The sequence below is a fragment of the Thalassophryne amazonica genome, chromosome 6, assembly GCF_902500255.1.
Source record: "Thalassophryne amazonica chromosome 6, fThaAma1.1, whole genome shotgun sequence".
NCBI classification, from domain to species: Eukaryota; Metazoa; Chordata; class Actinopteri; order Batrachoidiformes; family Batrachoididae; genus Thalassophryne; species Thalassophryne amazonica.
Window position 1 is genome coordinate 12,148,981 of NC_047108.1, and position 12,432 is coordinate 12,161,412.

General features: G+C 42.9%; 1 protein-coding gene across 3 annotated transcripts in view; it reads left to right on the plus strand.

Annotated features, from left to right (window-relative positions):
• Nucleotides 1–12,410, plus strand: part of mgll (monoglyceride lipase) — a 106,812-nt gene extending 94,402 nt beyond the window's left edge. For all 3 annotated transcript variants that reach the window (XM_034171760.1, XM_034171759.1, XM_034171758.1), the window contains 3 exons: nucleotides 5,755–5,844; nucleotides 7,550–7,765; nucleotides 10,927–12,410. In XM_034171760.1, the coding sequence (XP_034027651.1) occupies nucleotides 5,755–5,844; nucleotides 7,550–7,765; nucleotides 10,927–11,058 (438 nt within the window). In that variant the 3' untranslated portion in view covers nucleotides 11,059–12,410. The remainder of the gene's footprint in view (nucleotides 1–5,754; nucleotides 5,845–7,549; nucleotides 7,766–10,926) is intronic.
• The last annotated feature ends 22 nt before the right edge of the window (nucleotides 12,411–12,432 follow it).

Genomic DNA, 12,432 nt, shown 5'->3' on the forward strand with positions numbered 1-12,432 from the left:
GTGAATCACATATCTGTTATTTTAAGTCCTCATCAACCCTTGGCAGATGTCAGAAATCTCAGATTGCTCTTGTTACCTCCGCCAAGGAGGTTATGTTTTCGGTCGCGTTTGTTTGTTTGTCTGTCTGTTTGTCAGCAGGATAACTCAAAAGGTTTTGAACAGATTTTGATGAAAGTTTGTGGAGTTGTTGGAAATGACAAGAGGAACAAGTGATTAAATTTTAGTGGTGATCTGGATCACAATCCGGATCCAGGAATTTTTTAAAGGATTCTTCACCATTGCGGGATAGGGGGAATTTTGACATTCTAGTTTCTAACTCCAGAAAAACAAGGCAGAAAGGCTTGAAAAAAATTAAGGTGTAACATAGTCAAATGTTCTATCAAACAATAAAGTTTGGTGATGATCGGATCCGGATTCCAGATCTGGTGATCCAGAATATGCAAAAATATAGGGAAAATAGAAAATGTGTCAGTGTGAGGTGACAAATGAAGCTAGAGATGCGCAACTAACACCTCACTGCGGTATTGTATCACTTCCTGTTCCGGAGCACAGCGGTGTTTTTCTGTATCTGTTAGCTGTTTAATCTGCGCAGTTAGATTGATCTAGTTAACTAGATAACGATTTGTTTCCCAGTGTTATCTTCACGTGCCTTAACTAAAGCACTCCTTCTGCTGAATCACCTCTAAATTATTTACACATTATTCACTTTGCGTGTTTTTAGGAATCCGCTAGCATAGCGCAGCTACTAGCTCTTAGCTGATTTAGCATGGCGGCGTCTCCTGTCTTTCCCGCACTTTTTTGCTCTGGGTGTGAAATGTTTAGTTATTCCTCGGCCTCCTTTAGCAGTAACGGTACTTGTAATAAGTGTAGCTTATTCATAGCTTTGGAGGCCAGGCTGGGCGAATTGGAGACTCGGCTCCGCACCGTGGAAAATTCTACAGCTAGCCAGGCCCCTGTAGTCGGTGCGGACCAAGGTAGCTTAGCCGCCGTTAGTTCCCCTCTGGCAGATCCCGAGCAGCCGGGAAAGCAGGCCGACTGGGTGACTGTGAGGAGGAAGCGTAGTTCTAAACAGAAGCCCCGTGTACACCGTCAACCCGTTCACATCTCTAACCGTTTTTCCCCACTCGACGACACACCCGCCGAGGATCAAACTCTGGTTATTGGCGACTCTGTTTTGAGAAATGTGAAGTTAGCGACACCAGCAACCATAGTCAATTGTCTTCCGGGGGCCAGAGCAGGCGACATTGAAGGAAATTTGAAACTGCTGGCTAAGGCTAAGCGTAAATTTGGTAAGATTGTAATTCACGTCGGCAGTAATGACACCCGGTTACGCCAATCGGAGGTCACTAAAATTAACATTGAATCGGTGTGTAACTTTGCAAAAACAATGTCGGACTCTGTAGTTTTCTCTGGGCCCCTCCCCAATCGGACCGGGAGTGACATGTTTAGCCGAATGTTCTCCTTGAATTGCTGGCTGTCTGAGTGGTGTCCAAAAAATGAGGTGGGCTTCATAGATAATTGGCAAAGCTTCTGGGGAAAACCTAGTCTTGTTAGGAGAGACGGCATCCATCCCACTTTGAATGGAGCAGCTCTCATTTCTAGAAATCTGGCCAATTTTCTTAAATCCTCCAAACCGTGACTATCCAGGGTTGGGACCAGGAAGCAGAGTTGTAGTCTTACACACCTCTCTGCAGCTTCTCTCCCCCTGCCATCCCCTCATTACCCCATCCCCGTAGAGACGGTGTCTGCTCCCAGTTCACCAATAACCAGCAAAAATCTATTTAAGCATAAAAATGCCAAAAGAAAAAATAATATAGCACCTTCAACTGCACCACAGACTAAAACAGTTAAATGTGGTCTATTAAACATTAGGTCTCTCTCTCCTAAGTCCCTGTTGGTAAATGATATAATAATTGATCAACATATTGATTTATTCTGCCTTACAGAAACCTGGTTACAGCAGGATGAATATGTTAGTTTAAATGAGTCAACACCCCCGAGTCACACTAACTGTCAGAATGCTCGTAGCACGGGCCGAGGCGGAGGATTAGCAGCAATCTTCCATTCCAGCTTATTAATTAATCAAAAACCCAGACAGAGCTTTAATTCATTTGAAAGCTTGACTCTTAGTCTTGTCCATCCAAATTGGAAGTCCCACCTGGTCGTTACTGTGAGTTTCTCTGTGAATTTTCAGACCTTTTGTCTGACTTAGTGCTTAGCTCAGATAAGATAATTATAGTGGGCGATTTTAACATCCACACAGATGCTGAGAATGACAGCCTCAACACTGCATTTAATCTATTATTAGACTCTATTGGCTTTGCTCAAAATGTAAATGAGTCCACCCACCACTTTAATCATATCTTAGATCTTGTTCTGACTTATGGTATGGAAATAGAAGACTTAACAGTATTCCCTGAAAACTCCCTTCTGTCTGATCATTTCTTAATAACATTTACATTTACTCTGATGGACTACCCAGCAGTGGGGAATAAGTTTCATTACACTAGAAGTCTTTCAGAAAGCGCTGTAACTAGGTTTAAGGATATGATTCCTTCTTTATGTTCTCTAATGCCATATACCAACACAGTGCAGAGTAGCTACCTAAACTCTGTAAGTGAGATAGAGTATCTCGTCAATAGTTTTACATCCTCATTGAAGACAACTTTGGATGCTGTAGCTCCTCTGAAAAAGAGAGCTTTAAATCAGAAGTGCCTGACTCCGTGGTATAACTCACAAACTCGTAGCTTAAAGCAGATAACCCGTAAGTTGGAGAGGAAATGGCATCTCACTAATTTAAAAGATCTTCACTTAGCCTGGAAAAAGAGTCTGTTGCTCTATAAAAAAGCCCTCCGTAAAGCTAGGACATCTTTCTACTCATCACTAATTGAAGAAAATAAGAACAACCCCAGGTTTCTTTTCAGCACTGTAGCCAGGCTGACAAAGAGTCAGAGCTCTATTGAGCTGAGTATTCCATTAACTTTAACTAGTAATGACTTCATGACTTTCTTTGCTAACAAAATTTTAACTATTAGAGAAAAAATTACTCATAACCATCCCAAAGACGTATCGTTATCTTTGGCTGCTTTCAGTGATGGTTAGACTCTTTCTCTCCGATTGTTCTGTCTGAGTTATTTTCATTAGTTACTTCATCCAAACCATCAACATGTCTATTAGACCCCATTCCTACCAGGCTGCTCAAGGAAGCCCTACCATTATTTAATGCTTCGATCTTAAATATGATCAATTTATCTTTGTTAGTTGGCTATGTACCACAGGCTTTTAAGGTGGCAGTAATTAAACCATTACTTAAAAAGCCATCACTTGACCCAGCTATCTTAGCTAATTATAGGCCAATGTCCAACCTTCCTTTTCTCTCAAAAATTCTTGAAAGGGTAGTTGTAAAACAGCTAACTGATCATCTGCAGAGGAATGGTCTATTTGAAGAGTTTCAGTCAGGTTTTAGAATTCATCATAGTACAGAAACAACATTAGTGAAGGTTACAAATGATCTTCTTATGGCCTCGGACAGTGGACTCATCTCTGTGCTTGTTCTGTTAGACCTCAGTGCTGCTTTTGATACTGTTGACCATAAAATTTTATTACAGAGATTAGAGCATGCCATAGGTATTAAAGGCACTGCGCTGCGGTGGTTTGAATCATATTTGTCTAATAGATTACAATTTGTTCATGTAAATGGGGAATCTTCTTCACAGACTAAAGTTAATTATGGAGTTCCACAAGGTTCTGTGCTAGGACCAATTTTATTCACTTGATACATGCTTCCCTTAGGCAGTATTATTAGACGGTATTGCTTAAATTTTCATTGTTACGCAGATGATACCCAGCTTTATCTATCCATGAAGCCAGAGGACACACACCAATTAGCTAAACTGCAGGATTGTCTTACAGACATAAAGACATGGATGACCTCTAATTTCCTGCTTTTAAACTCAGATAAAACTGAAGTTATTGTACTTGGCCCCACAAATCTTAGAAACATGGTGTCTAACCAGATCCTTACTCTGGATGGCATTACCCCTGACCTCTAGTAATACTGTGAGAAATCTTGGAGTCATTTTGATCAGGATATGTCATTCAAAGCGCATATTAAACAAATATGTAGGACTGCTTTTTTGCATTTACGCAATATCTCTAAAATTAGAAAGGTCTTGTCTCAGAGTGATGCTGAAAAACTAATTCATGCATTTATTTCCTCTAGGCTGGACTATTGTAATTCATTATTATCAGGTTGTCCTAAAAGTTCCCTAAAAAGCCTTCAGTTAATTCAAAATGCTGCAGCTAGAGTACTAACGGGGACTAGAAGGAGAGAGCATATCTCACCCATATTGACCTCTCTTCATTGGCTTCCTGTTAATTCTAGAATAGAATTTAAAATTCTTCTTCTTACTTATAAGGTTTTGAATAATCAGGTCCCATCTTATCTTAGGGACCTCGTAGTACCATATCACCCCAATAGAGCGCTTCGCTCTCAGACTGCAGGCTTACTTGTAGTTCCTAGGGTTTGTAAGAGTAGAATGGGAGGCAGAGCCTTCAGCTTTCAGGCTCCTCTCCTGTGGAACCAGCTCCCAATTCAGATCAGGGAGACAGACACCCTCTCTACTTTTAAGATTAGGCTTAAAACTTTCCTTTTTGCTAAAGCTTATAGTTAGGGCTGGATCAGGTGACCCTGAACCATCCCTTAGTTATGCTGCTATAGACGTAGACTGCTGGGGGGTTCCCATGATGCACTGTTTCTTTCTCTTTTTGCTCTGTATGCACCACTCTGCATTTAATCATTAGTGATTGATCTCTGCTCCCCTCCACAGCATGTCTTTTTCCTGGTTCTCTCCCTCAGCCCCAACCAGTCCCAGCAGAAGACTGCCCCTCCCTGAGCCTGGTTCTGCTGGAGGTTTCTTCCTGTTAAAAGGGAGTTTTTCCTTCCCACTGTCGCCAAGTGCTTGCTCACAGGGGGTCGTTTTGACCGTTGGGGTTTTACATAACTATTGTATGGCCTTGCCTTACAATATAAAGCGCCTTGGGGCAACTGTTTGTTGTGATTTGGCGCTATATAAAAAAAAAATTGATTGAAAAAATTGATTGATTGATTGATTGATGTTGTTAATTTGTCTATTATGACGTGTGCTGCTGCCTTTCTTTTCCAGGTCGCCCTTGTAAAAGAGGTCGCGATCTCAAGGTGTTTTTTTTTTTGTCTGGTTAAATAATAATAAAAAACATAAAAACTTATTGTTCACCGTAAGAGTTGAATGTCATGGCTCAGCACAACACGACCGTCCTCTTTATTCTCTCTGGAATTTTTGTTTTGTTTTTAAATTTTTAGAAGTTTTGTGTTTTAACCTGAATTTTCATCATTTCTGCTGAAAAAAATTAGCACCTCATTTTTAAAAAGTGCCAAAATTGCTTGTGCAGGAGGAACGTATGAGCATGTGTGCAGAGAAAATCCGCATTTTATTGTTATATATTGCATTTATTAGAATTTAAACCTGCATGGATTTAACAGACCGATTTAACAGAGTAGAAACACAGTTGATGCAAATGTGCACATACCTGCTTAAAAGCTGCTTATCTGTCTCTGGGTTGTTATTAATAGTCTCCTCATGACTCAAGCACTTTTAAACTCTCGTCACATGACAGATGGTGAGAAAAGATTGATACAAACAGGCTAGTGCGGGTCACCTGTCAGCTCGCCACATTCTTCACATGCTCTGTGTGTTTTTTTTTAATCTCTTGCAGGTTTTCTTGGCCAAGGTTCTGAACTCCGTGGCGCCCAGCCTCACTTTGGGAGCCATCGAGTCCAAATGGGTCTCACGGGATCCGAAGCAGGTGAGGAGGAGCAAACGCTGAAGCATTTGATGGAGGTCTGTTTGTGAGCTGCTTGGGGCTGCATTTACACTCGTCTTTAATGTGACTCCTTCATTCAGATCTGATTCATGTCTACGGTTTTCAGATACGAGCTGCGCTAGGAGAGCGCAGATCTCAGCCAGAGTAATAATGCCAGTATTCTGCGCGGTATGAAAAGGTGGAAACTCCCAGAGGCGGACTTGAGCCATGTTGGAATTCTGCTACTTTCTGGAAGTGCAGAAAGTAGCAGAATTCCAGGTGGAATTTTTCAAATTTCCAGACTTTTTGTGCATTAAAGACCTAATCCTTAACCATTTATGAGAAAGCGATTTGCACGGTTGTTCATCAGATGAGACATCAACTTCCAGCCTGAGCCTGATTCCATAAACTCGCCCATACCCTTCCAAAAGTGGCAGCCAATGTTGGAAGCACAGAAAAAATCCTCTGATTTGGTTCATCTTACCACTCAGTGCAAAACACAGTTAGTACCCCCATCTACCACCAGAGGACTGGTTTTATTCTTAGGTTCCTGGAAACTTAAATCAGCCTGATATCAGTATAGGCTTGTGTCGGGCTCCGCTCTAATTTAGAATCCAGATCAGATTCTAAATGTAATCAATGCTTCTCTGAGTTGAATGTGATCTCTGCACAGTCTTTCACTGAAATTTGCTTTCTGTGTTTTGCGTTATCACGAACAGAAGCACAATCACGCACCCTTCACGCTGTTCCATCGCGTGGCTGACGTAATAAAACTTGACGTCTTCCAAGGAGGTTTTGTGATCACCACCGTTTGTTTGTCCTTGAGCAGGATTTGCCAGAAAGAATGATCAAAGTGATCAGGTGGAAAAACATCAAGTTGGGTGTATTTGCACAAAAACATCAAGTTGTGTGTATTTGCACAAAAACACTTGAACGAAGTGCTTTATAGCAAATGATTTTTTGTGTAAATGCACAAAGTGAACCACATTCTGAGGGACACATTTATAATAATGTGACCGAACATGTGGATGATGTCATATTTATCATTTAAAGCAGTTTGTGTGTGTGTGTGTGTGTGTGTGTGTGTGTGTGTGTGTGTGTGTGTGTGTGTGTGTGTGTGTGTGTGTGTGTGTGTGTGTGTGTGTGTGTGTGTGTGGCGTGCACATGTGGACTGAGCGCACGTGTTAACTGTTTTGTAATTAATCCATGTGAGAGTGAGTACATCAAAGGCTTCGATGTCATAGAGCAGCAGTTGGGAATTCAGGTCGACTTTAAACTGATGGAAACTGCTGAGGTTTTTTTTCTTCTTCTTCTTCTTCTGGGCTTCCAAATCGCTGTCCGCAGCCTGTCGTCACGGATCGCCACACTGGCATTTTAATGTGGATAAATTTAGTCTTTGTTGAAACAACAGACCTTCCCACGACACTTCTCACCCTTATGTCTCCTTTTTTTCCCACGATGCCATTCTTCTCTTCCGGACTTTTCCTGTATTTAGATCAAACTGCAGAGTTAAGTGTGGCGTTGAGGCACCATGCCGCACCAAATGTATTTGCTTTGAATTAAAAATGTCATTCCTGAAGGGAAAACTTTCTGCTCACACAGTTTTAAAGGAACATTTTGGATTCTGCAGAATTTGATTTTCTCTTTTTGACCTTTGACCTGCTGGACGTTATCAGATCTGATGCCTACACTTCCTAACTCCTGCCAGGTGGAGGCGTATGATGCTGATGAGCTGAACTATCACGGGAGGATGCGGGTGTCATTCGCCATACAGCTGATGGGGGCGGTGGCGCGCATCGAGAGGGCGATCCCCTCCATCAGCTGGCCCTTCCTGCTGCTGCACGGCGACACCGACAAACTCTGCGACATCAGAGGTTCCGAAGTGATGTACAAGAATGCCGCCAGCACGGACAAAAAACTCAAGGTGGGGCACCACTTCTTCATTTTTTTTATTTTTTTGTTTTGATGTGACTAATTTATTGCTGGTGGGAACGCAGTGGTGCAGCGGTTGACATAGCGTCCTCACAGCATGAAGGTCATGGGTTTGAACCCGAGCTGGACTTTACTGTGCAGCATTTGTAACTTCAGCTTTTTCACTTTGTGCGAACAGAACAGAAATCAGACGTCATTCTAGTCAAAAAAGGAAATTTACGCGTTATGTCACAAGATGAGAAAAAATTAAATGAAGTGGTGAGAAAAGTAACACAACATTCCAGCCATTGAATTTATACAGTCGATGTTACGCTTGATGTTATCCTGCACGTCAGCAAAGCAGCAAGCAGTTTTTACTGTTGTGTCTGTCTGTCTGTATGTCTTTGAATGAGATAACCCAAAAACAGCTGCATGGATTTCCTTCATGTTTGGTGGAAATATGACTTGGATAGATGTCTAGGGGTGACTAGATTTTGGACTAGTTTGGTTGAGGTTAAGGAAAACATGGTCCAAAAAAACACCTTTTTTTTTGTATACTTCGGTGACCAAGAAGCCTAGCTAAATTATCTAGAACATATATTGATTACCAAAATATTTGTAATTGATTGGTCTGAATGTCTTCATAATGAAGTCACACAGAGTTAAAAACACCTTTATACCCGCGTCACACTAGAGGCCGAATGAGTCCGAATGAAAATTCAGCATACATTCTGGAACAGTTGAGGTGCATTCAAAACCCTCTGACTGCAATCTGAGGTCGTTCCAAACAGTCAAGTCCATTTCTGAGGCCGGCCCCAATGTTTTGCTCATGTTCAAAACAGTTGATGTGGAAAAATATCGTACAGCAGTCGAGGTGGAGTCTAACTGCATTCTGACTGTGTTCTAAATATTCTCACGGAGAAACAGTCTGATTGGCATGTGCCGAATGCTGCACGGAGCTGCTGGACAGCACCATCTGTGCATCCCATTTGAGGAGAGCAAAGGAAATATTGTAATGTGCAACGTCTGTGGCACGCATTCATTTTGTGAACAAGACATGAACATTGTGCAGTAAACAGAAAACACTGTGTCACTGTGAGTCAATGCGTCTGAGCCACGCAGAAGCGCAGCACTTGTGAACGCGGTGTTATGTCTATAATGAGCATGATATTACAGATACATTGTCAGTCCACCTCATGCCTTAGAAGATGTATCTGTAATATTATGTTATCATGGCTGTAACACCCTATTCAGATGCACAGTGCCACTGAGACACATTGATTTGCTGTGGCGCAGCAGCGCAGCGCTACACAGTGCTTCTGAACGGGTTGTCACAGTTGTAATAAACATATAATGACCAATACGTCTTCTTAACCATTAGAAGGACTGACGATGCAATCGTTTATCAAAGTATTACAATGTAAATAAAGTAAATAGTCACCTTTGGAACAGCTGCAGGTGCTTCTCCCACCACACAGCGACTACCAGCCACCCTGCAGCACGTCATGTCATCTGTGTGAACCTGGGTGCGAAATGGGATGGTGACATCTGCCATGATCCAAGGGCAGATGCGCCATCCACTAAGAAATGATTATTCCATATTACGCTGTGTCCAGTGGTGCAACACGCAGCATCCAGCTATCAAGACGAATCAAAGTTTTTAGATACGACTCTTTAGATTCTTGCTGCCGGTTCAGTTCAGGCCGCCGTTTATACGTACATGCACCTGCCACCCATGCAGTCACCACATGTGTGGTGGGCCCGTGTATCAGGGATCTTTCACATAGAATTGTCTGCCCTCATCGCTGCATGCAGCAGCCAGACAGCGGGAAGGTCCACTGCGCGTCTGGGCAAGTGACACTCGATCACACAGTTCAGAGAGTCCATTATGTGCAGCATTGACTGATTGGCATGACACACACACGGACCACAGTGTGATCAGCTCATAGAGCTATATCTGGAGAGGGGAAGGGCGTGAGAGGCAGAGTGAGGGAGTGAGTGACACTGAGCGAGAGAGAGATCGCAAGCGATGGAGGGGCTGGCCGGCAGCAGTGTAATGCTCTCATATCAACACCTGCCTTGACACTTCTCAGGATTACATATGATATCCAGTGTATGGCCTGATACATGTCATCCAGGTCTCCTGATTATGGGTGTAATGTGATGCATCGCGGGCTGGAGGCTATCACTGCCGCACTGGTAATAATGCGTGTGCACGTCAGTGATTGTAGTAGTGGCCGTAGTAGTCTGTTCACATGCGTGTACATGCACTTCAGTGATGTGATAGTCAGTGGACCCTGATTTAGATGCCATCAGCTCATAGGTTGGATGTCGTTCGACATCCAGCAGAGACACACGGCAGGTCTCCAAAAGGCAGCAGATCACAGTGCTTGCTTTGCCACGCCCCTCCCCTTAATTGCCTTCCATCCAGACTTCGGGTGGTGTTTGAACCGCAGTTGTACGGCATTTGAGGTGGATTCATAATATTCTTACTGCAATCTAACAGCATTCCAGGTATTCGTACTGTGTTCCAGCTACATTTGGACTGCATTCAAAAGCTGATGCACACAGAGGGTGCACAAATCAGTCGAGGAGGAGGCGGGATCTGCCCATATTCAAACAACTTTCTTACACAGCTGTTGGAAGATCTTTCCCTCTTTCTTTGGAGAGGTGATGGTCTAGTGGTTAAGCATTGGGCTTGAGACCAAAGGCTCCTCGGTTCAAATCCCAACCTGACTGGAAAATCACAAAGGGCCCTTGGGCAAGGTCCTTAATCCCCTAGTTGCTCCGGGTGTAGTGAGCACCTTGTATAGCAGCACCCTCACACCGGAGGGAATGTGAGCCATTGATGTGTAAATTGCTTTGAGCGTCTCATGCAGATGGAAAAGCGCTATATAAATGCAGTCCATTTACCATTCCTTCCCGACAGTGGCTCAGATTGTGGCTTTTTAACCTGTTGGGCCTGATTCTGCTTGATTCCTGCTCATTCTTGCTAAGTGTGACGGGGCCTTTACAGACAGATGTATATTTGCTTGTACAAGTATATCGTGGCGTGTAGAGCGTACAGCGTTTGCATCAGCCCTCTGATGACTTTCATTTTCTCCTGCAGCTTTAAAATTCAAAGACAGAAACAAAACAAATGCTTATAATTTATGTCTGTAAATTCTCCCGTAGATCTATGAGGGAGGCTACCACGCCCTTCACCATGACCTCCCAGAGGTGGTCGAGTCGGTGTTGAAGGAGTTGACCAGCTGGATTGCAGAGCACCTCCCAGACGTGACCTCACCACAACCAGAGGGCTCCTAAACTGCCACCTCGAAGAACGTGACCCCTCAGCCTCATCCCCAGTGGCCTGTCCACCTTACACAAGTCTAATGGGTATTAAAATTCTGCGACACTCACCTCTGTGGGACAGTTTTGTTGGCTGTACTCACATTCAGGGTCACGTTTACTGACATAATGTCCAAAAGCTTCCCGTGGCTGCAGAATGAGTCTCTCGGTAGCTAAAATATCCCCCCGCGTCCTGTAAGGCAGCCAAACTGTGTTGGTCGGTGACTCTAGGAAGCACTTGCGGTCCATGCTGCCACCCTGGAGGATGATCAGGGAAGTTTTCCTTTAATTTTCTGCACTGACTGAGTGGACCTATTTGGCTCTAGTTTCCGGTAGATGTGACTGACGTTCTCACGACTGCTTCCCTCTTCCAGCTGCTGAGGCTTCAGGTGCAAACTCTGACTTCTCCTTTTCAAACACACCTGAAATCTTTTGCATAACATTGACAGAAATCGTCGATCTGCAAAGAACTACTTCTTGTTTGTTCCGCATAGCCTGCTCACAGAGGGGTCAAAGGTCAAGGTGGGTTAGAGAAACCCGCCCTGGACCTGCTGTGGGGTTAGTTCATTGGTCTTCAAAGTGTCGCCTGAAGTGGAGCGTCTGAGGTTTTATATCATTCATTCATTCACTTTCTATACCTGCTTACTCCAATTAGCTGAGGTTTTATTTCACGCATTTTTATTTGATTATTCTCACTCTGCCCTTAAGGTGGCGCTGTTGTTTTTCAGAATTAGTACATTTGGATTATTGTGGAGGTTTTTCACATGATTTTTAAATACTGACTGTGGATCTAGTTTGCAGAAAGTTAAATGTTAAATAGTTTAGCACTAAACTGATCTGCGTGATGAAGGTTTGTGAGCTGTGCTTCTTCTTCTTCTTTTATTTTAATTAGCGTGCACTTATCCAGCGCTTCCTCTCCTTTGTTCAGATACTTGGGTTCAGTTTTTCATTCTTCTCTCTGTGTGACACAACCTCAACACGTCCTTCTTTCTGCTTAAGCTTCAAATTGCACAATTGTAACTAGTGAATTGAAAATACGCTTCATGTAAACATATATTTCAAAACAAGTATCAAGTATTGCCAAAAACAAAAAAAAAATACTCTTTCTGGTTCTTCAGATAATTTGAATAAGCCATATTTTACAGAACTGGAAAGGAAAACTTTTTTCCACAATTATAGGTCACATGACATAAAGAGTTACAAAATGACATAAAATACGAGGTCTGTCCAAAAAAGTATTGGACCTTTTTATTTTTTGCAAAAACTATATGGATTTGAATCACGTGTGATTGCATCAGCCAAGCTTGAACCTTCGTGCGCAAAAGCATGAGTTTTTTCACACCTGTCAGT